General features: G+C 43.7%; 2 protein-coding genes across 7 annotated transcripts in view; both read right to left on the bottom strand.

Moving 5' to 3' along the window:
• The window catches only part of trpm7 (transient receptor potential cation channel, subfamily M, member 7), a 32,973-nt gene extending 20,169 nt beyond the window's left edge, over positions 1 to 12,804 (bottom strand). For 2 of the 4 annotated variants that reach the window (XM_017418733.3, XM_037979738.1), the window contains exons 1-8: positions 12,620 to 12,803; positions 5,843 to 5,922; positions 4,332 to 4,370; positions 3,465 to 3,666; positions 3,001 to 3,214; positions 2,017 to 2,141; positions 1,753 to 1,924; positions 753 to 927 (exon numbers count right to left, since the gene is read on the bottom strand). In XM_017418733.3, the coding sequence (XP_017274222.1) occupies positions 753 to 927; positions 1,753 to 1,924; positions 2,017 to 2,141; positions 3,001 to 3,214; positions 3,465 to 3,666; positions 4,332 to 4,370; positions 5,843 to 5,922; positions 12,620 to 12,622 (1,010 nt within the window). In that variant the 5' untranslated portion in view covers positions 12,623 to 12,803. Of the gene's footprint in view, positions 1 to 752; positions 928 to 1,752; positions 1,925 to 2,016; positions 2,142 to 3,000; positions 3,215 to 3,464; positions 3,667 to 4,331; positions 4,371 to 5,842; positions 5,923 to 12,619 lie in introns of all 4 variants that reach the window. The other 2 variants (XM_037979739.1, XM_037979737.1) reach the window with 2 other exon arrangements.
• A 1,134-nt stretch (positions 12,805 to 13,938) lies between these two features.
• On the bottom strand, positions 13,939 to 23,566 carry zgc:123258 (uncharacterized protein LOC641502 homolog). Of its 3 annotated transcripts, XM_017418765.3 has the most exons (17): positions 23,328 to 23,565; positions 21,990 to 22,100; positions 21,724 to 21,906; positions 21,231 to 21,320; positions 19,903 to 20,036; positions 19,541 to 19,701; positions 19,342 to 19,438; positions 19,097 to 19,198; positions 18,867 to 18,948; positions 18,093 to 18,167; positions 17,773 to 17,829; positions 16,253 to 16,306; positions 15,934 to 16,033; positions 15,747 to 15,827; positions 15,376 to 15,536; positions 15,026 to 15,059; positions 13,939 to 14,393 (listed from the first exon to the last, which is right to left on the bottom strand). In XM_017418765.3, exons 1-17 carry the CDS (start codon positions 23,385 to 23,387, stop codon positions 14,383 to 14,385), a joined length of 1,593 nt encoding a protein of 530 aa, XP_017274254.1. In that variant the 5' UTR covers positions 23,388 to 23,565; the 3' UTR covers positions 13,939 to 14,382. The 3 variants fall into 3 exon arrangements, with proteins under 3 accessions (XP_017274254.1, XP_017274255.1, XP_017274256.1); XM_017418766.3 differs by lacking the exon at positions 15,026 to 15,059 and having other exon boundaries at positions 23,328 to 23,566; XM_017418767.3 differs by lacking the exon at positions 16,253 to 16,306 and having other exon boundaries at positions 23,328 to 23,566.

Genomic DNA, 23,566 nt, shown 5'->3' with positions numbered 1-23,566 from the left:
TCCCAAAATAGTTATTTTTTCTTATTATTTATCACTTATATAAACTGAATGTATGCAAAGTGACAACACTAATACATTCGTCGTAGCCTACGTTATGAAATATTTACATGAATCATTGATACAATTATGATAGAAACAACAGAAACGATAGAAGAAAATATATCACGATAGACACTTTTCTATCGTCCCCACGATATGTATCGTTATATCGCCCAGCACTACCTTTGAGTTAATTTTACTTTGGTAAACTAGTAAAACAATAACCTGTTTTATTCTTCTTTATAAAGATAAACTTGTTCACAGTGTGGTGCTTGTGTTTCTTTCATTTGTGAGGACGTCCTCAGCGACGCTCTGTAAGACACTGTGCTGCTGCTGGGCTCCTAAAGAGTCCTCTGGGACAGAAATAGACGAGGGCCAGAAACTGAACACAGCAGCCATCGAAGAAATTAAAAAAACAAAAAACAATCACTGTCTATGATAGTTCAGAGAATAACTGATTCTAAAAAGACCACTATTTTACTGTGACAGCTATTTTTAATCTCACATCTAACAATTTACCAGCCCCTCCTGAGGCTCTGTTTGCGCTCTAATTATTGTTCTATCCTTTTCATTTTAGTTTTACCCTTCCTTCATCTATTCATTATTCCCTTCAAGGTTTCACTGAGGAAGCCGTCGCTAAAACAGTAATTTGAAATATCCATCTTCAGCAGAACAAGCCTTTATTTGCTTTCTGCTGCGGGTGTTTCACCTACCCCCCCTCCTCGGTCTGCTTGTGGACGTAGGCCAGTATGTCAGCGGCTCGGCCCGTCCCCTCGCACACCACCACGGGGACAGGGGGGCTCTCCTGAAGGTACTCGAGGACAGTCAGGATCAGGTTGGGGCCACCCTCAAAGATCAGCGCCACTACAGGAACACCCTGACCAATTCCTAGAAGAACAAAGGCAGAACAAACACAGCTTTTACAGCCTTAAGACTTTCCTTTTTGATAAATCCTATAGTTAGGGTTGGCTTGGGTTTCCTGAGCTATCCCTTAGTTCTGCTGCGATAGGCCCAAACTGAGGGAGGACAAACTGACCACGTCAGCTGCCATCTTTACTCACTCTACTCTCTGTGGTTGTTTTTGGAATCATTAAGATGATTTTCTTCATTTTTCCTCCTATAGAAACTCCACCTGAACCAGTCATTCTGTGTTTGAGTCTCTTTCCTGTCCTCTCAAACCCCACCCAGTCGAAAGCAGATGGCCGCTCGTTCTGAGCCTGGTTCTGATTCTGCTGGGAGGTTCTTTCCTGTTAAAAGAGTTTTTCCTTTCTGCTCAGGATGAGAGCCTGTGACGAAGTGAAGAATAATCTGCTGGCTTCTTTAGATCTAATTGGTTTTTATAATGAATAAATGTTTTAGTACCGCACCCTGAGACGACTTCTGTTGTGACTTGGCGCCATCGAATTAAACTGAACTGAATTATTAACCACTCTGAGAACTTTTAACTACAAGCTGCAGTCACACACTGAGGCTGCTTCAAATTTAGGTTCATGCCAGCCAATTCCCCTACAAGCAGCTGCACACTGTTGAAAGTGTGATAATCTCACTGCTGTCACACACGTTCCACCGAGCTAAGACAAAGTGTCGGGAAAACGGACAATAATTAATCGTCCTTGTGGTCGTTTCAACCTTCATGCTCACTGGCGCTGGTGAATTTTTAATATCTCGGAGAAGCCGGGCGATGCTTTTAGGGATTAACGTTGCTTCTCTTACGCGCGTGTATTCTCTGCAGGTTGATGTGCTTTTCCAGGTCCCGCCTCAGCTTCACTTCGGCTCCGTACTTGCCCACCGTCCCGTCGTCCACCAGGAGGAAATGAGAGTGCAGGTTGTTGAGGACGTTTAGTTTGCTGAGGGGATTCAACAGAGTCTGATACGGAGCTGTGATCTGCATGCGGGAAATAAAAAGACGCCAAAAAGAAATGGTGAAGGAGAAACAGAAAAGAATACTCCCAAATTCAGAATATAAAGGTTTCTTACGTCTCGGCCGATAAGATCGTTCCTGTTCTCGATGACTCCCCACGGGGCGATGCCGATGGTGTAGATCTTCTTCGACGATCTTGAGCAGTGCTCTTTGAGAGCATCTCCGACGTGCTTTGCCACACCTTTGGGACGGATGCAAAGAACAAAGTCAATAAAATCAATAAACGAAGCCTTAATGAGTTATCGATTCAGCTTTTACGTTTACCCTAAAGGTTTTATGCTGGTCCTGCATCAAAACCAATAAAAAAACTGAACTGAAGAATGTGGCTTTGTACAAAGAGCACCCCGCTGGAGCCTGTGACCAAAACGCCACCAACGAGCCAAGTCCACAACACGTCCATTAGTCCCGGGGCTGTTTATGAACCACAGTCCTCAGCTAATGGATCTCATGGATTCAGCAGTAATTTGTAAGGCAGGAGACCGTTCCAGCTGGCCAGGGTGCCAATGAGGCATTAAAGGTAATCACTGGTCTGGGTAATTGACCTTGTGAGTAATAACTTAAACACTATGATCAGACCGCAGCATCTCAGCGTCGCGCTGTGGCTGCAGACACGGCTCAGGCGCTGTTCACAGCCAAATAACACGCTTACAAGCCCGTCTTCCAGGTTCTGCTGCATCAGCGCATCACCCTCATGGTTCTGAACGTTAGCGTACAGCCTCAGGGTTTATTTACAGTAAACTCCTATTGTTATTTATACCAAGGCAGGCTTTCACTGACTGGGCTCATTACTTCTACTTTATCTAAGATTGTTTAGGTAGACAATTAAAAACAGAATATTTTGTAATAATCTTTTAATTAGACAATTTACATTTAACCATAAAATCTAATTGTAACTATATTTATTAGCTAAACCCTGATTTAAAAATGGCATTAGTTTAAGTAAAGAAGTGCCACAATCTTCAGGATTCCTGCACACAAAACCAGGCGACAGAAACTCTCCACAGGAAGTCAGACAACTCTCTCGTTTCCAGACTACATGCCTGTGTTGACCCCTCCGGTGAGAATCCAGGCGCCCGTGGTGACCGCAGCTTTTATGAGGCCCTTGCCCACCACCTGCTTGATGCGCGGGTGCAGTTCAAAGTTCTGAACTCCGCCGTGGACAGAGATGAGGATCTTGGGAAGCTCCATGTGCCACTCCTTCAGCATCAGCCGCAGGACGCTCTCTGGCCGAGTGTCGTAGGACAAACGCACATACTGTCCCCCAAAAACAAGAAACAAAATAACATGAAACCTTACATGATGAACGCATGAAGAGGGCAGCAGCTTCATACTCTGAAAGTGTTGCCATGAAAGAGACATTAAAATGGAGCTGAATATAAATCAAGTGATATTTCCCTTCTCAAGCTTAAAGTAGTCGATTACCCATGATGCAGTAAGCTAACTGACTCCACAAAACACCAAAACGTGCTCATGCTTTCAAGCAGAAGACAGCCAACGCTCGTACCTTGGCTCTGTACGAGTGAGACCCTCCCTGGAAGTTGATGACGCCGTAGGCATCGGTCGGGCTCGCTTCTGTGTGTTTTTCCACAGTCCACTCCTCCGGGTTGGGCAGGTTGGCATTTTTACCCAACTTCACATCCGAGTACTTTGTGGCCAAGCTGGCTGTGAAGCCGGCATGCTGCCGCACCAGCCGGCCACAGCAGCACCTACAGGAGGCAGCAGGATGGTAATTAGCTTTTATGGGGATCATGTTCCAAGAAACACACTCGGTGCAGTTTATCAAAACCACAAACAAAGAAGAACATTTAACGCAACAATATAAAAAACCTGCAACATTACTCATGGTAGGATCCAATCACAGGAAGGATTTGTCCAACTACTCCTAATTTTTACTTTAATATTTTATCATTTTTACTGAAATTAAAAAAGGAGAGAACAGGAAGCATGTGTCACCTACTTCTGCTCATTTTTTAGTTTATAAAAATAAAAAAATTCAAACACATTATAACCTTTAAAAGCAATAAAAAAGAGCAACAGTTTGAAGTAAAATGCCTGGTTTTGTACTTGTTACAGAGACAGGAGGAAAAACATTGTTTTATAAAAATCCAGCCCTTTTTTTTTTTTTTAAAAACTAAAACCTGAAATATTGACGACACTGCCGACTCTTAACTGCTGAAAATAAAAACGGCAGTACGGTACACAAAGCATGGAAGCTAATCGCTTCCTGAAAATGATTCGTCTCTGTGGACCTAAAGTTTCAAAGAGTTCATTGAGCTTTGTTTTTTTTTCCCCTCTAGTGTAAAACAGGTTCCTCCATGGTAACTAGTTAATCCTGACGAGTGAGAAGAGGCTGAGCGAAGAAAACACTCACCGGACCAGCTGCTGGCAAATCTGGCATCCTGGAAGGCATCTGAAAAGCAATTTGACATCAGCGTGATCACAAATCTGGATTTAAAATCGTTGTGTTGCAGTACAGGTTAACATGAAGCTGACTGAGGCAGATTATCTGTCAGACGGGCACACAGCCCGGGTCGGCTGGCCTTTAACCAAGAGAGAAAAACCTGCCAGAAACACTCTGCCATCACATCTGGGTCTTTGACCTAATGTTCAACAAGGTTACGCTCTCTTCCAACTCCAAACCGTGGAGGAGCAGCAGCAGAAAAGCCAGTGGAGAATAATTAATACAAATGAAAACAAAGGAGTCATCCACTATGACTGTATGTTGGAAAAAAGGAAGGAAGGCTTCCAGCTTCTTTGAAATATAACAGAAATGGCTTACAGACAAACTAGGCTGTTAAACAGTAAAGCCACAAAGTTGAGGAAAAACCTCTACTTATTAAAAGACTTCTACTTTTTCTGGTATCAGGAAATGATGAAGATTCGTTGCAGCCACCTTTAAAGCCTTAACAGCTGTCAGAATACAGGATTTTTCTGTTATTGATTTGAATTTTTGCGCTTCTAACAGGATTTTTTAAGGTTTGGGGGTGAATGTGACTGAAACTCATCAGGTTTTTTTTTTTGTAAAAGCTGCAAATATTCCTCTCCTCTGTTTCTAACTAAACTCTGCGCTCAGTTATGAAAATTCTCCCACAGCTCATTTGCATCTGACTGCAGCGCCACCTTAAGCACCACCGCCTGATTTCCTCCTAAAAATGGCCTCTCGTCCTCACAGCTTTTCAGGAGAAGAAGAAGTGAATATTTTCTCTTTCTACCTGTTGCCTCTGATTCCATCATTCTCCCTCTGACTTGGTTTACTTCCGGGGATATCTAACCAGATATCTGCCGAGTGCCCAGATTGTCCAAAGTGAACTCGTCTGTGTTTGAATGTAAACAAACGACTTGTAATTGTTGGCAACGAAATGCGACTCTCCTGATTTCACTAATTTATTACAAATTAAACTATAGACTATAGTGGTTATTTTATACAAAAAGTTCAAACTAAAAACACTGAAAGAGTTGGGTATTTTGACATCTATTATGGCTTTAATTAAACTTTTTGTGAGCACTTTTAAAGAACTCTGTTGATAACTTGTGTGACGCAGATTTGTGGGATTTTACAGATTAAAAGCAGAAAATAAATACTGAACAAAAAACAGGATTTGTAAGGCGAACGAAAAACGTCCGATGTAGATAAACCTCTTTAAATTTTTGTTCCGTTTTTACCAAGTAAATAACCTGAAGAAAAACGATGCACAGGTTCAGGACTGCAGAGTCGCTGAAAATATGTAATTATGGTGACAGACATAAACATTAAAACGGACTTGTTCAACCTTCAGAGAGCTGTGGTTAGGGTTTGGGCCAGCTTTGACACACACCTTGCAATTACTCTGTTTCCATGGCTACCAACAAAAGGACACACCGGTGTGCGGTGAGAGCACATACCTGTGGGGATCCTTTGACACTGGAAGTATGTACACACATTCCCTCTTGGTGAAAGTGCTTTCTATCCAGGGTTTCTGGGACTGAAGAACAAAAGAAGAAATAGTCGTGAACGTCAGAGAAGAATATCTTTGTAACCCTCCGTATCTGAATTGAAGTTTAACGTAAAAGTCACTTAAGGTGTTAAAACAAAATTGTGAAACAATTGGCACAAATGTAGGTTTGGGTGGATGTTTAACACAGCTACAGCAGTGCTCTGGAAATAATAAACCACAAACATAAAAGGGAATAAAGGGTCTGTGTGCCCCTTAATCCAGGATTTAGCCAAAAAACAAAAAAACCAAACAAAAAAAAAAAACACTACAGGTTAATTTATTCAAACATTTCAAATCCAATAAAACAAAGACAACTTGAGTTCAGGTGACAAACTATCACGTTGCTTTAAGCTGTAATATCAGATAACCCATCCAATAAAATCCCCCTTTTCTGGGTGTTTTTTAAGTTACGGGAAATTTTAATTAATTCCTCATGTTTTATTGTTCCTCTAGCCTAGCTGAGAGAAACCCAGGGGCGATTAGCACCATTAATCCTTCTGAGCACAAAGAGGGGAAGTCTGCAAACACCGTCACCTGCTTTACACCGAAACATTTCAACAGTTCCCTGAAACCTCAACAACAACATTACAGCACTGTTTTCTATTGTAGTTAGCCACACATGACCCTCGCTGTCAGCGCACGGGTTGATCATGACAAAATGGAGACTGTAACATATTAGCATAGAGGAGCAAGTAGTCGTGTTACCAGAACCGGGCTTTCAATTTAATTAAGCACAGTTAGCAGTTGTGCTGAAACATTTGCATAAACGGGTCCCGTCCCACAGCCTGCCCAATGACCCTGAGCCGCGGCGCGTGTACCTGGACGTCCTCCTCTTCATCTCTGTGTTTAAGGGCTTTGTACAGGAACATACCAGGGATCCTTCATGCATCTCTTGGACAAACCGCGGCCACCGCAGCCTCCCCCTGAGCCCTGGCTCGTCCGCAGCGCCTCACCAGACCCGTGGCTCTCCGAGACCCAAACGGTAACCGTGCGCGGGATCTTGCCGAAGTCCACTGGGTTAGAGCGCAGATCCGGCCCGAGTTAAAAGCTGAGTGATCAGTGAGAGGCTGCTGCCTCCCAACTCCATCCGCTGTTAATCTGTAAGACGCCTCTCAGGGGGCAGATGAATGTGTCTGAGACAAACTAGATATTATACTAAAGCTGGGGAGAAAGAGGCGACAGAAGAGGGGGTGTGGGAGCAGATTAGTGGGTGGGCAGAGGCCTCAGTGATATACACCTTGTTGTCTGCTGATGATACACCACCTGCTGTGATTCATGCAGCACACACAACCTCTTTGAACACTTTTTAAGTCCTCAACTCATTATCCAGAGACCAGTCACGCAAGGATGAAAATAAACCACAAACAAATGTAGAGAACTGCCGAAGCTGCAAATTCACCTGCTTTTAGACACCTTTTACTCCAGCAACTGGGGGTTTTTATGAACGGAGCCATGTTTATCTCTGCTGCACCAATAATTTACTGCAGTGTTCCCAAGTGGTTAAAAGTTTACTTGTGGTGAATGAACAGGTAGATTCTTTACATAGTCAATCTGCTGTTAAAAAAACAAAACAAACAAAAAGACCCGGAATGGAGAAGCAGACTCGGAAAGGAGAAGCAGGTGAAGAAGATGGATGGTTGGATGGATGGAACTTCCAATATGTACCTCATTGCAACCCAACAATAAACCTGCAAAGTTTGAAGTCAGTCAGAGTAGCGGGTGTGGAGAAATCAGTGCCTGAACTTTAATTGAACTACCTGTTGAAATAAAGACGAACCTAAAAACACATTCAGGGAGCTGAGGGAAATCTTTAGGAATATTTAAACGAGGCACCAGCCTTCTTAATTCAATGCGAGCTAAGAAAGCGTTAAAAGAGGGAGATAAAGCCGAACTGTGTGCAGCTAACCTGTAACTATGGTACCTGAGAATGTCAGACAACAAAAGACTTGAGCTTTAGAGGCCCTGACCCACACACACAACACTGTCACTCTCCTATTTCCTCCCACCCACCCTCTTCCTCTCCGGCTTCTCTCTCCCTACAGGTTTTGAATGTGTTTGTGTAGAAAGCACAACCTGGAAACCTTGCGCCCCTTTCAGTCCAAGATTGTATTTACTCGTCGGCCACCGCGAACACCGGCGCACGTACGCCGAGGGGGGCTCGGGCCTGCTCGAGACCTTTCCATTTTCACAACACAAAAACACAAACAGACACTGTGCCAGCTGAGCTCCTCCTCCTCTGACGATATCCAACATGTAGAGCAGCAGGGCCTGCTGGTCAACCTATTCTCGTACGGCCCGCCTGACGTAACACGGGCTGAGAAAACATCTGGCCTGACGATTATAAGAAGCACAAGAAAGAGTGGAAGCTCTGGGGTCAGCACCTTCATGTGAGCAGCAGCCAAGCGGAGGAGGGTTCTCAGACTGAGTGTACTGGGTTTAGTACGGCTCCGAGCATTTTCTCACTCTAGTTTTTACATCAAGGATTACTAATGCACCACTTCTTCAGAACTGGGGCATCTTTCACGGTACACCGAGCTAAAGCTCTTGTCATGAGTTCCTCCAACGCTTCAAACTTTATTTTTTTTTCCCCTACTCTCTGCTGGTTTATTTAATTTATTAAGAATCATCACCAAAAAATAGATAATGTTATCAAAACAACCCACATGTCCGCTGGTTTGTATCTATAAAACTTTAAAATGTGTTAATGATTTATTATGATACGAAATTATCTGATTGGTGTGAACACATAATCATAATGTCAGCAGTAAATCAGTGGGCACGTTGAAATGAAACTCCCTCCCTTCTCAGCTTAAGGTTAAAACTCTGGCATGAAAGGCATCCTTAATTTAAGAGGGTTTTTTTTCCCCCAAAATCAAATTTCCTTCTCCCGATTTTTGATCAGCTTTGACTATAGTTTTATTTTCCAAGCGGCCTGGAGGGCAGATATGTTTTTCCCGACAGGAGGAGAAAGAGGCACAACAAGATGAGGCCCCAAAATGACAGAAAAAAACAGATCTGACAGACAAACACGGACAAATGAGGGTAATAATATAATCCCAAGTAAATGAAATTATTTTGTTTGGATTATATTAGGCTGGCTGACTTCTGAAATATATATATTTTAAGAGGGGCTGTCCTTGTTTAGCACTCGCTCGTAATTTTCCTGACATCTTCCCACGCAGGTCGGTTTGACAGCGGGTCAGGTTAGTGTTCATCAGTACATAATATTCAATCCGATCACAAGAAATGGCTTTCTACAAGTGCAAAGTATAAGTGAGACTTCAGCTGATCTGTCAATGATGAGCTGTGACTCATGTCCTAGAATGAGACTATCAATTCTGGACAATAACCTTTTAGTAAAAACGCCTGTGTTTGTTTTATATCACTTCTAGGAAAATCAAATGGCATTAAAATCTCTTTTTGATCATAAGGAAGAGGAATTACAACAGGCCCTGTTTAACAGCTTCATTAAAAGAAAATATATTGCTCACTAGAAGGACATTTAACAAAGACAGGCCTTATCAGTCTTCGATCCCTGCCACCTCCTGGTTGTTTTAAGATCTTGGCATATAAAGGAATGTTAAATGGCGGGGGAAAGAGTTCACTGTAGCCCTACAGATAAGATTCCAGGAAAGCTGAACACAGAGCTCTGCAGAGTCATGAGACCAAAGCGTGACAGCTCTTTAGGTTTCACACTTGTGCCCCTTTGGGCGAAAGCTTTAAACCATTGTGAATCAGGACAGAGCTACAGAGCCGGCACGCCGTTCTTTCTCCTCCCTACAGACACCTGTATGACCTACGGGGACAAATCAAAACATGGCTTTCACTCTGCTCACTTGGTTTTCATGGACACGAGAATAAAGCCAAGGTTCAAATGCAGGAGAAAGCACGGTTTTACACACCTGCGTCCCAGTAAAAATAAAAAGCTTTATCAAGAGAAGTCTGTGCATTTCCCCTTGAACATACTCTTCTTTATCACCCACCGTTGTAAGGCAAATCAGCCTCCTCTGGATGGATTTCAACAAAACTTTCTGGAAGCAACTCAAGATGACCACCGCTGCTAACAGGCTACAACTTAGTCAGTTTTTATAGATACCGAGCTAAGATCTAGTGTTGTTCACAACACACATTCTGAGTGACGTCTCACGATTGTCTAGGTTTGACCAAAGCGTCCGTCATTCCTCAACACAACATGATCCAGATGATCTGAGTCTGAACTTCTGACAAAAAAAAGAAATGAGAAAATGCCAGGCTTTTAATTAGATATGTGCAAGCTGCTCGAAGTGGGAAGTTCTTGCAGCATTTTAGGCCGAGAGAGAGCTGTAACCCTGCAGGGTGGTGAGGGGAGGTGGGGGGGGACCACCAGCTGGATCATTCAGGGAAGACCTTTATTCATTAAATCCTCAAAAATGACTGGAACTGTTTTGTAAACACAATGCAAAGCCACAAGAATAAAAAAAGAAAAGTAAAAATAACCATCGCCCCTCTTTCAAGCTGCTTTCTATGAGTGTGTGTGTGTGTGTGTGGTGTGAATGGGCTGGTTCGCCAGATAACAAACCTCAGAGAGACATACCACAGTTACTAAAGCACCAACAGGCAAACAAACAGCGGCGCTCCCAGACTATTTCAGAACACGAGGTTTCGCAAGATCGTTTTTGCCCAAACCGGCGGCAACGTAACCCCCACCGGTTATATGAGAGTCTGATATTCGAAAACAAAATCTCTGCCTCACAGCGGCGAGACAGCTGTGAATCGTGACTTTGCGGTTTGCCATTGCATTACTGTCAAGACGGGGAGGGGTCAGTGTGACCGGCGCCGGACAAGCCGGGGGTTCTTACTGAACAGGAGTTGGACACAACGCAGAGTGAAAACATACATCAATACCACAGCAAGTAAAGGCAGATTAGATAGCATTTACAACACATATTGGTGATACGACATTGTAAAGGCATTTGGTATTACTATTTATAACTTTCGCCCCAGTATCAAGATGGCCACTGTGCAATAATTTGATAAGCAATATCTTTAATAAAGAGGTACAATTACAGCTCGACCTAAAAGTTGAAATATATGTGTTAAACATTAAAATTATGACATCAAAACACAGACACAGATTATGGACATGCCTGTTTGATTCTTCAGTCTCTGTGTGTTTCGTGGATCTAGAGACGGTTTGTGACCGTGTTCTAGAGGCTTTTTATGGTGGTGGGGTGTCACTTTTAAGAGCTTCCCTTTCCAGGTATAACCAAAGCAAGAGTGTCAGTATGAGGTTGGACTCCCCGTCTTCGATCCCGTTTGTGGCGTTCATGGACAGCGTCCGGTTTGTCTCTGCTTTTTTTTGCAGACGATGTGGTTCTCGCCAGTGTCTTTGGTGTGCACACGTCCACGCTCCGACCCTCACCTGTGGCCGCGAGGTTTCGGACGTCTGGGACACCCGGGTGGAACTGGGAGCAGAGCCGCTGCTCCTTCACATCGAACAGGAGTCAGCTGAGGGGGATCAGACTTCTGATTAGGATGCCACCTGGACATTTTCCTCTGGAGGGTCTTCCAGGCACGTCCTGCTAGGAGGAGACCCCAGGGCACACCAGGAACTTTCTGTAGGGATCGTGTTTCCTCTCTGACCTGGGAACGCCTTGGGATCCCTGAGGAGGAGCCGGGGAGAGGGATGTCTGGGTTTCCGACCACGGTTAAGCAGTAGAAGATGGATGGATGAATACCAGCCAGATGTGTACATCTTAGTAGAGCTAATTTCATGGTGCTGGATCAACATTTAATTTTTTCTAACCCTAACATCTCATAGGTTCTCATTCTGCATAAAGAAAGGGATCCAAACAGGAAGCTCTCGGGGGTGGAAGAAGAAAAAAGAGAAGGCTATGCTCCTCACAAGAGAGACAGATATTTACAATTTCCAAAACCCTGACATGTTGAAACAAGCCTCCGGTAAGAAACTGCCGCAGGCCTTCTGTAGGTTTAACCCCTCGCTTCACAACAAACATTCACGGGAACAAGGGTTTTAATTAAAGTCTGACACACTGAAAACGTCTCGTTGTTTCAGCACCGGCTAACTTTCCCCCGAATAAAAAGGGAGCACTCAAGAGACTTGGCAGCCGCTCGAGCTGGCATCGACTCGGCAGTGACGGCGTGTCTTGTCCGACATCCGAGACAGCGAGAAGAAAATGTGGCTTCTGACGAAGTGCCAGCTGCCTGCCCCCCTCCCAGAGCTGCGGCGTCTCAAACGCCCCGCGTGTCCTCCACCTCCCTCCCGCCTGTCTGCGTGGAGAACCAGAGCCGCGTACCGTCGAAAGCTCCGGGTGAAGCAGGCGGCTACCTCCGCCGCCGTTGCGGCTAGCTAGCCAGCTCGCGAGCTAGCCGCTTAGCTGCTAACGGTCCGAGCGCGTGCAGTTTTTTTGGGGAGGTGGTGGTGGTAGTGTGGGGGGGGGGGTATCTTGTGAAATTCGCGGTGTCATCGTTTACTACTCGTTACATTAAATTTGCGGTGCTTATCAATAACACGAGGCAGCGGGCAAACACGGTAAATTAGCTGCCTTGCAGGAAGACAGTAGCATGCACGAAGGAGGGGGGGGGGGACCTCTAACTCTCAACAACCCCCAGTATATGAGGCACGAAGATCCTCCGCGCCCGACGGAATAAACACCTCAGTGAAGAGGGGGGGGGACTCACGTACCATTCTCTTCACCGTTGAGACTCAGGAAGAGCTGCGTCGTGGCTTCTATCCATCTATCGGCGGTGCCCTCGGTTAGCCTCGGAATGAAAGCCCGTTGAACGTTGGAGGGATCCGCTTCAGCTGCAGCTCCAACGGAAGGTTGCTTTTTCATAATTGTTCCGCTCCAGACTGACGCAGCGTAACGAGCCGGCTGACTCAGCCAGCTCCCGCGTCACGTGACCGGCGCTGGGGCGGGGCCAGGAAAGGGGCGTGGCCAGCGGCCACATGTTCGCTGTGTTTCTCTGAGCGTTGAGCCTTAATTAAACCTTAATAATAATAATAATAATAATAATAATAATGTTAATAATAATCAACATTCATTTTCATTCATTTTGACTTTCTGTTAAAGGTACTCATTGTGAGGTATGAGATTAAGCATAAAAATGGGGTTGTCCTGGACTCTATCAATATATGTGGTTTGAAAGAGTTTTCCAGATATTGATAGGCAATTCTGAAATGCAGGTCTGAACAAGAACATACAATATAGGTCTGTTGGTGTAAATGTTGTTTGATTCCAAGAACTGAAGCATCAAGAGAGACACTCAGACAAGATGATGGTGTTGAGCTGCACGGACATGTTCACGTGTTTCAAATCCACTGAAACTAAGTTTAGAGAAAGTTTTTCACAAGGGATGAAGTCTGACATTATATCTTTGCTGATATAATTTGGAGGGAGAATATATTTACCTTATTGTGGTGATAATTCACTGTTTGAGGCGATGCAGAGTGACGTATCCTGACACGCAGAGGGAGCAATTTTATCTGCCACCAGGCACAATGCCAGAGGGTGGCTAATGGTGGCCTTGGCCACCACGGGTTAGTCTTTGGCCACCCCAATCATTTGAGGAAGCTATAGTTTCCACAAATAAATGTGGTGGCTGATTTTCATACATACATGGGGGTGGCCTTCTTGGTTTTTGACATGACAGCCCAATATTCGATAGCGATCTTACTTATGTCTCAATGCACCCACATACCAAAATGGAAGCTCACAAGATGAACCTGACGGACGGACAGAAGGTATTTCCAAGTTCCTTCTTCGCACTGTGACGGGTGACATTTTTTTGATATTTCTTTTGTAACGTTCTCAAGTTGCATTTTAATTGGCACATTTTGACACTACACAACTACAGTAAAATCAAATTTAAAAAAAAACTTATTTCATGTAAGAATAAAACCCTTTAAACAAACTCCTCTTCATGGCGTTCAGTAACTTCAAAGCTGTTGTTTTTTAGTCATTTAGAACAATTATGTTTAAATAGAAGAAAAAAACTGCAGAGTAACTTTAATATATTTTATTATAAGGCAAAGAAAGAAGTCATTTCTTATAAACAGGTTACATAGAAACCCCAGTTGTCAAAATGCGTCAGAACTTCAGTAAAATTAAATTGCCCCCCGCCCACAACAGATCGACTGCCAAGCAGAGTATTTTAAAGTGCGTTCTCGTCGAGTTTTCTGCAATCCTCACCGAGGTGAAGTCATTCCTGCTTTCTTTTAAAGTGAACCTAAAAGACCTCTTCAGGCACTGTAAATGTTTTAATTACTCCTCTGTTCAAAGGGAGTTCACGCTGTCATAAAGATTCGATCAACAATGTGTTCCCTTCGCTTTGCAAATGGGAAATAAAACTATTTAAAAAAAAAAACAAAACAAACAAAAAAAACCAAATCAGCAGTTAAGTCCACGTTCAACCGCAAGTCAGCAATTTTCCCCGTCTACGGAGCGGTCAGTTCTTCCCTGTAAAAGAAAAAGCAGAGAGCAAAATGTTAGGACTGGCATTTTAGGGTTTGAGCTGTTGTCTAGATGTGATTGTAACTATCGCTGCACGATGCACGAGGAGAAGGACAAGCGGTAAGTTTTACTGATGCGTCACAGATAAAAACATCCACAATCCATGCCACGGCTCTCCCGCCTTAAAACTGCAAGCAACACCATGCAAAGGACGGCCTGAACATGCCGACATTTTGATTATGAACTCCTGATTCAACAAGTTCTGAAAGCAGAAGATGGGTAAAAAAAATAAATAAATAAACGCAGAAACAAAGGGATGAAGTTAACGGTATTCCAGGGCCACGACTTTAAGATGTGGCTGCAGATCTGTTCGTAAAAGTTGGAATATCATTTTCAGCCAACTAGAGACATCTGGTGGTCAAATATTGCAAAACGCTGAGCATATATATGCTTTTTTTTTTAACGCATATATATGTAAATATCTTGTCTCTTAATATTATGCTGACCCTGGAAAATAGGAGAAAATGATGTAAAAAAGTACAAAAGAATAAAAAGAAGCTGGTAAGAGATAATTAGGCTGCAGGAAGCACTAACGGCAGAAAACACCGTCCCGGTCAGAGGGAGGGAGGGAGGCACACCTGGCAGCAAAGGTTCCCTGGGTGAATCCAAAACCTGGTGAAAAATAATCAAAGTCAGAATCGCAGCTCATCCCTCCCTCAACACTTTCTGTCGACGCGCACGCAGACGGACGCACGAGCAAAACGGCTCACAGCAAAGAGTCGGTCTGGAAAACCTTTTCCCCCTTTAGCTTTATGAATCATTTTTTTGTTTAATCAGCTGGTATTAAGATTAAAATATCACATACGAGTGGAATGAATGTCATTAGAAAGCACAGAAACAATCTCAGCTGCCATAAACAACAGTAATGAAAAAAAAAACCTTACAGAACGCCATGCATCAAATGGTTTAACTTGCTGCTTCTTCTCACCTCGTAGGTGGTTCCGGACCAGAACTGCCTCATTTCTCCCCTGCACCCGGCCACCACGGCGGAGGTTATCAAGGTAAAAGGCACTAAGTAGAGCAGCGCTGGCTGGCCCATCCCCGACAGCAGCATCACGACAAACGTCAGTATCATTCCCAGGAAATAGGCTGCGGGGATCGACGGAGACGAACACAGAAACAAGGTGAGTTTAAGTGGTCATAAAAAGAAGGTTGGCAGTATTGGTGCAAAAAAAAAAAAAAACTGAGCAAAGAAAAATTGTGTTATGTAGCTATTAATCAGAATTACATATGCGTGCAAAGAGTCACACACACTGGTTGTATCAACACTATTACAAAGGTAATGATGGTGCAGCGTACCAATGCAGCAACTGATGAAGTAGATCTTCTTCCTGCTGTTGACCCAAACATCAAACCTGCTGCAATAGGCCACCAGCAGACCTGTGGGTTCATCGGCAACGCAGAGCGTGAGATAAAACGCAACCGGCCGACGCGGGGTTTCGGTACAGCCGGTCGTCTGAACTCGCGGCAGTCGTTCATATCTCACCTGGTACGATGATGTCCCCGTAGCCGAGAATGGAGAACTGCATCCCGCAAAGGTTCTGGGCCCAGGCCGAGAATCGTGGGACGCGCATCACCACCGGCAGCTGTCGAAATTTAAAAAAAGACAAAAAAATGCATTGGCAGCTGCTTTTGAATGCTGCGCGACTTCTCCAAAAGCAAGCAGGCAGAAAAACATGCTTAACATGTACACATTCAAGACAACTCCCAGACAGAAAAACAAACGAACCTCTAAACCCCTTCATAAAAAGCTGCAGCATTAAAACAGAAAAATAAAAAGGTAGTGGATGGGTAACAGGTCTTACTTTCTCAGACGGAGGCTGTGGCTCAGCAGGGATTTCCACCACGTTACCTTGTGTCTAAGACAGACCCACCCAACCCCAGAGTTAGTGGATCAGTCTGTTTGTTCCGCGCGGAGCAGCAACATCAGCCTGGATGTTATTAAAGCTTCAACGACACTGACAGGGAATTCCACCAAACTCAGCTTGAAGCACATTTTATATCTTTATACATTTTAAAAAGGACACTCAGAGTGAATGAATGGCTCATAAGGTTTTTAAAAATGCAATCCTGATTGGTGAGCTGGCTTAATTTTTGGGTTGTTTTGATGCTCGGCTCCCGCAGACGTCAGTTTTACTCACGTTTTGTGATTCCCTGAGTTTATTCTCCAGTTTCTCCAAGCTATTCTGTACATCCGTATTGGAAATTTAACGAGAATAAAAAGGCCAGAGTTCCTAAGAGAACCCCGGCCTTTTTATTCTCTGAGCTAATAAAGACAGACTGCAGCTGAGCCTGAAGGTTAACCAGTCGGTCAGCAGTCAGGTCGGAGCCGGCGTGTGGCACCAGCTCGTCCAGCTGACCTCATAAACTTCACAGATACTTTCTGAAAGCTGAAATAAAAACAGTCATGAGGGGTTTTTTTCTTCTAGAATAGCAATCAAGTGGTTTTGAAATCCCATTTGTAGTTCTGTAAGTCAGTGTAGTTTCATGAAATTGTTAATCTCGATATTTCTTGTATCTTTGCATTCTATTTCCAGGCTGTGTTCGACTACATTAACGTGTCAGATGCTGCTAAAAATCAATTAGGTTTATTAAAAAACAACCTACAACTATAACTACATATCAGAGAGTCTTTGTCATTCTGCAAAATGGCTTCTTCTTTGCCCTAATTTTTAAAAAATGTACCATTTTATGGGCTTTTTTTTGTCAATGTTGAGGATTTTCATGATTACGCACTCAGCTTTAACCACCGGAATCCGCCATCCTGTGCCCGTTTCTGTTTTCAAGATGCGCCGTGGGTTTAAAAAGTACGAAGAGCACAGTGAATTTACTGTTCCTGCTTTTCATGACTTGTCAAAAACAAAGTGCCTGAATGCCTCTGGTCAGGTGCTGCTGTGTGCTGCAGTCCAAACAGATCCTTGCCATGTTTATGAGAATGTTTTTAATATACTGTGCATCTCCCATCACTCTCTGTTAGGCGTTTCATTACTGGTGGGTTCTGTATGCGTTCTTTGAAACCTTTTAGTCTTCTAGAAACCTTAACGTTGGAGCAAAAAGTAAGCAAGGACTGTCATGGTATAGTGTCGAATGTTTGAGTCTGTGAGTTAAAATATGTTTCAATAACACAGCCTTTAGAGTCATAACTGCTCAGATTTACTCACATTTTAACAAGCTGTGCTTTTATACTGCCCTGTATTCACAAACAAGGGCAAAAAAAAGAAGTAATTAAGTTTTGTATTTTCTGTCGTGCTTTGGCAAAAGTCTAAAAGTAAACCTGATCCGGTGGAGTTCCCTCTCAGTTTACAAAGCAACAGGACAAACGTACCTTCTCTCCAGCTGCATCCGGACCGAGAGCCACCTGCACCATGATGCTGACTCCGTTCTGCAAGGAGGGACACGGATGACATTTACTCCTCTTTGCTCTGCAGCTAACGAGCCCTCCACAGAGACCTCAGAACCAGCGACGTTCGGAGCTTCGCAAATGAACTCATTACGTCTACATGTCCGAAACCCTTCAAACTTTGGAGCAACGAGTCACTGAACGCACAGCGAACGTGGAGGAAACGATTCCTATTAAAGCAACGATAGCAGCTCGCCGAAATCTATCAAAAATGATAACAAGTGAAAACACCGAATTCAACAAACCTTGGTGAAGAAAGGAGTGATGAAAACGAAGAAGACGTCGTACACGAGGAGGAGGCTCAGCAGAATCACACAGATCTGTTGGAGATCAGAGGAAAAAAGGTAAAAAAAAAGAAGAAAAGACTTGATAAACAAATAATTTCACCTGGAATAAACCACAGAAACGCATACGGCAATCAGACTCCTCGTGTCAAAAGATAAAACTGAGCGACTCTAAAAGCCACCAGGTGTTGCTCTACAGCACTGGAATTTAACAGGAAAAAACAAACAAAACAAAACTGAGCTCAGTTCCTGTTATTCAGGGACAAAACAACCGAAACGGACTCAGAAAGCAATCAGCCTTTTTAAATAAAAAAAAAGGAGAATTTACAAATTGGAAAAAAAGGACCTGGAAGAGAGAGACTCACATGAACAAACACAAGCAGGAGGGATGGTCTTCAATAGATGGATTAACTCTATATTCTCATCTACATTATGATGATGATGATGGTGTCATTAATGGCAATTATTCTATGCTTAAAAAGGCCCTTTTTTCATGGCAGGCATTTTTATTTAAAAACACATGACAAGTGTGTTGAAGTTCTGCTTTTAAGCACATCCCACAGAACAACTCGCTGCAGAAGTGGAGGAACTTTTCCTTCTCTTTTCTAGTGAACCGATCTGCTGTGAGACGGGCCTATTGGCTCAGGGAGGGGTGCGGGACGTGCTGATCAGTGAGTGATGACCGTAAATAAATACAAAAACACGAAACTACAGGCTCTCAAAGGAACAGCATACCTTGAAATTAGACAGTGAAATGGTCTTCATGAAGTTGAGGCAAAAAGCAATGCCAAGGAGGTCCTGCAAGATCCAGATCCATCTATAAAGACATCAAAACGGGCTTTAATTTGGAGTTTTAAACAGACTAAAAACCAGATTCTGCTTCCTTGGTGTTCGAGCACACGTTTCTACAAACAGGCATAAACAGAAGAGACGGGAAGTGTGTGTGTGTGTGTTGTTTTTTTTACCTGTCTTCGTTTCTGTACACTCCCCAGACCACGACGATGCTGATGCACGCGGCAGCCAGCAGGACGGACCTCACAGAGATGCTCTTGTCTCTGACGGAGACGCTGAAAGAAGCAAACGCACAAATTAAACTCGAGCGGCCGAGGCCCGCGGGTCTGTCTGCTTGGATGCGAGTCAAGACACGCGAAGGGTGAAAGGAATGTAATTACGCGGGGAGCCGGGCACGCGATCGTTTCGAAGCCCATACCTTAAAGTGCCGCAACCGAGTTTGTCCATCACCGCATCGAGGCAGCTGAACAGGGCGGAGGCAGACGCGAGGCAGAAGATAACGATGATGACGTAAACTGGAGAAAAAAAAGAAACAAAAACAAAAACAGGTTGAACCAACGAAGCGAACAGCAACGACGTTCCACTGAACCCAAAAGGAGTCGGGCTGATCCGCTCACCCAGGATGTTGTAGAAGTAGTACATCAGGACCAACATCCCACACATCAGGGCGACAAAGATGAACACTTTGAGAGGAGAGTACAGGGAAAGCTCGCCGCTGCTCGCTTTGCCTTTGCCGCCGCCTCCTCCTCCTCCTCCAGCACAGCTATTCAGTTTTTCTCTGCGGAGAACAGACAGCCGTTTCCATTTGTGTTTGCGTGATTAATACAATTAGACCAGTTCTTTACACACGATACTGTCACAGTCTGTGGACAAAGATATCGGTAACATATACAAGAGGAGAGGCTCTCTGGCATTCATGTTTATGTGTGAGGTTTTTTATTTAATCTTCCAGCTCTGTAAGTGAGACCTAAACCCTTACCTCTCACACGCTCCGCTCCAGAAGCCGCCTAAAGTGATGGTTACCACAGAAATCAGCAGGATGACGGCGATGCTTGGGTCAATTTTTGAATAAGGCGGCGCATACAGCTTCACCCCCATTCCGTCACCAAACACCTGAGGACAAACAAACATATTTATTTACAACCTTTAGCACTGACCGATACGTGGCGACATATGTGGCAGAACCAAAGTTTCAGACTTTTCCCGAGGCGCACGAATGCCTCCAGATGAATTCACGGGGGCCGTTGCCTTTCTGAGAACTTAACAGGGTTGTTGTATTTTATCTCGGGAACCTGAACCGAGCGCAGCTCAATGTTGCGAATCTAGCGTTCTTAGAGAAACGTTGAGGACTAAACCTTCACGCAGCAGAAAGCTGCAACACTTCCCCTCGGGGACGGGCTGTCTTCCGCTGCCGTTCTTTCTGGGGATCCCTTTTTCAGGAAATATTTGCCTCTCCTACTTGCTTTAAACCTAACAACACAAACTGAAGGCCAGTGCCTTAACGATCAAAACTCAAAGATGGCGCAACCTGCCATGGAGCGAGCTCAGATCTCGCCTGGAAAGTGACAATTACAATAACACAGCAATGGGCTGCTTCAGATTTGTTTCTTTTGCTTACTGACAAGACAAATAATTTAAAAAAAGGTTTTGAATGAGAGCATCTTTATGGAGAATAGGGCATAAATAAAACCAATGTGTAAACACAGACAGGGAGAGAAGTGACAGGTGTAAATAACAGTGACAGACAGAGGAAACTATGTAATGACGCAATTATAAGACCAAGCGATCATTGCCGTCACGCCATCATCTCCTGACATTTAACTACTTCTCGGAGGACTTTTGCAATAAAAAAAACAATACAAATGAACTCATGTTGGGAGTTTAGATCAGCATTTTTATGTGGGGAACTCCAAACATAAACTGATTCCGATTTAATCTGTGTGAAGTGAACTTTGAACTTGTGTTCATATGATGTACAGATCCAAAATCAGACACATGCCACTCAGTTTGGAGATTTGAGCAGAAGTAAGAGGATATCGATTGTGCAACGAGGGACAACACAGAAGTCTGACTCTCTGAAAGAGAAACAACCTGCTAATCCTGAGCATGAAAAATGTGGCGGTGGAAGAATGCGATCAGGTGTTGGGAACAGCAACACTGGGTGTGTTCTTTTCACGAACGTGGCGTCTCTAAATACCTCAGCTCCCACAACGCGACCAGAAAGAATCGAACGGGCCTGCGCCGAGGAAACAGAAACAAGCCAGCAAAATAAAAAAATTTAAAATCAAATCAAAGTAAAGCAATGACCTGTTTGGCTTCCAGAAAGTCCCGATACCTCATGAGCGCCAGAGGAATCTTCACCTTTGGGTACTCAGACTCGTTGGCTGATGGAGTGATCTGAAAAGAGGCACAGCTGTTAAACAAATAAATATCTTTAAAATGGAAAACTGCCTAATTAAGCTTTTGGTGAAAGGAAGGAAATGCAGTCAAACACAGAAGTTAAAAACAAAAAAACAAGGTCAAGTAATTACAACGGGATAAAAAAAAAAAAGAGAAAATATGTAATTAGAACTGAAACTCCTACGATCCTTCATGCGTCACTTCCTTATTTCTGTGGCTGGACCTTAAATGTCACACAGTTGTTTTTCCTGACAAAAGCACTCTGAGTTTGAAGCATTAAAGGAAAATAATGATCAAGAAGAAGAAGAGTGATCATTTAACTTATGAAATAGTAAAAATTAAAAACAGGTCTCTTATGTTTAACACAATGGCAGGAGGCAAATTGATATAAATGCCTAACCAGTGAGTTTGTGCTCGCAATGAGCAACGCAGAGGCACTGAGGTTCTGGGCAACGAGCGCTTTCTGGCTGAAGTCACACTCGCCCCTCATCACCACCACCGCTTTGCCCTTCACCGCCTCTGGATTGACCCCGGAGGCATTGCACAGCAAGGTGGAGGTCAGATTGACCAACGGGTACTGCGTCTGGAGAAGGACGGAGCAAGGAATCAAGAACGGATCAAGTTTCTGTAAGTCTTAGAAGAATAAAAAAAAGACTCGGAGCTCACCGCAGCATCGAGCGTTGGAGAGAGAGGCGTCCAGGAGTGGTTGTGAACGATGCAGTACTCTCGGTACGAATCTCCGCTTGAAACACGCAGGATGGCCTCCTGGCCTTTTACCTGTGAACGCCAAGATATTACTCACTTCCTGCAGGAACAGCTCAACTCAGACCAGCTCTTCCAGATAAAACCCAACAGCTCACACTAATCATGTGATGTACTATTAGAGCTGAAGGCCTTCTTTGCCTAAAATACTAATAATAAATCACATGATTAGTGAGGTACAAGTCAACTGACTCTTTTTCTTCTAACAATAAACACAACAATCGATATTAAGGCAAACCCTTCACGCCCTACAAACAGAGCAGAACAGATGTTAAACGGGGCGAGCAAAGTCAGAAACTCAAACTACATAATTAGACCACCATGTGCAGCGTTGGTGTTTTAAAGCACACGTTGGTACGCAAACTCTGCATGTGCACAGGTGACATTAAAGCAGCTGTACCTCTTTAACAGAGCTGATCTGCAGACTTAACTTAAAAAACAAACATTTGGTAGGTATTTTAACCCTTGTCCATGCTCCCAAGAGTGCAAGTGCAAGATCAAGTCAATGTCAGGCAAAAATTCATGTCAGCTGGTTAATTTAAAATATATATAAAGTCATGATGGCTTCAACTAAACCAACAGGAAGGTGCTTTTGTATGTAGGTACTGGATTGTCCTCTTTATTCTGTCATTGTTTATGGAGCTTAGTATTTGAAGAAAAGGGCCATAAGTTAATAAAACAGCTCAGGTTGGATAATATACTTATATGAGCCCCTATCGTTGTCAAAATTGAAAATGAAACCTTAGTGAAGAGGTAAACAATTGCATCTCGTCAGTCAGTCGGGTACGAAGACGATCACGCCCACATCTGTTCTGATATGTGTCGCCCTTTTTTTATAACAAAAACAGAAGAGAAAGTTGTAAACTGAGGCTTTTTGTGAAGTCGGTGACGTCGTAGGGAAAATCCCCACAAATTCCACCACTGCTGGCTAATTTATCTTAGGGTTTAAACTTCACTTCAGACATCTGTAATCACATCTATATGGACGGATATTTTACATAAGCGGCGACTTTTTTTTTTAAATCGTCTTAAATCCCACCGTTGTCTCAGACAGCTAACCTAGCTTAGCTCCTCTGTAGCCTCCCGATAAGCGGCTCGTCTGTTTCACACATTCAGGCTTTAAGCTGTTTAATTTAAACCACAATCGAGCTTTAAGTTGTTCAAGTCGAACCTTATAATCCGCCACAACTTTGATTTCTAATCAGGCCAACACATCAGCCGGTTCCAGTCGGGTAAACTTACCTCCGAGGTGAAGAAAACGACGGACAACAAAGCGACCCCGAACGCTCCTTTCGGGTCCATCTTATTTTATTTGATTTATATATTTGTTTTGGTCTTTTCGCAAAGATATTCAGCTTGAATTCACTTCTTCTGCGTCGGAAACATTGCTGAAATAAAAAGCTCGTATCATCTCGGTCTGTTTGTTGCTCTGTCGCTCTCTTTCTTCTCCCCCCCGAGCACTTCCGGTGTCGGCGGCACGC

This window comes from Kryptolebias marmoratus, linkage group LG15, assembly GCF_001649575.2.
Source record: "Kryptolebias marmoratus isolate JLee-2015 linkage group LG15, ASM164957v2, whole genome shotgun sequence".
In the NCBI taxonomy this organism is placed as follows: Eukaryota; Metazoa; Chordata; class Actinopteri; order Cyprinodontiformes; family Rivulidae; genus Kryptolebias; species Kryptolebias marmoratus.
The sequence above is the reverse complement of the archived record's forward strand: the minus strand, read 5'-3'. Positions and strand labels throughout refer to the sequence as shown.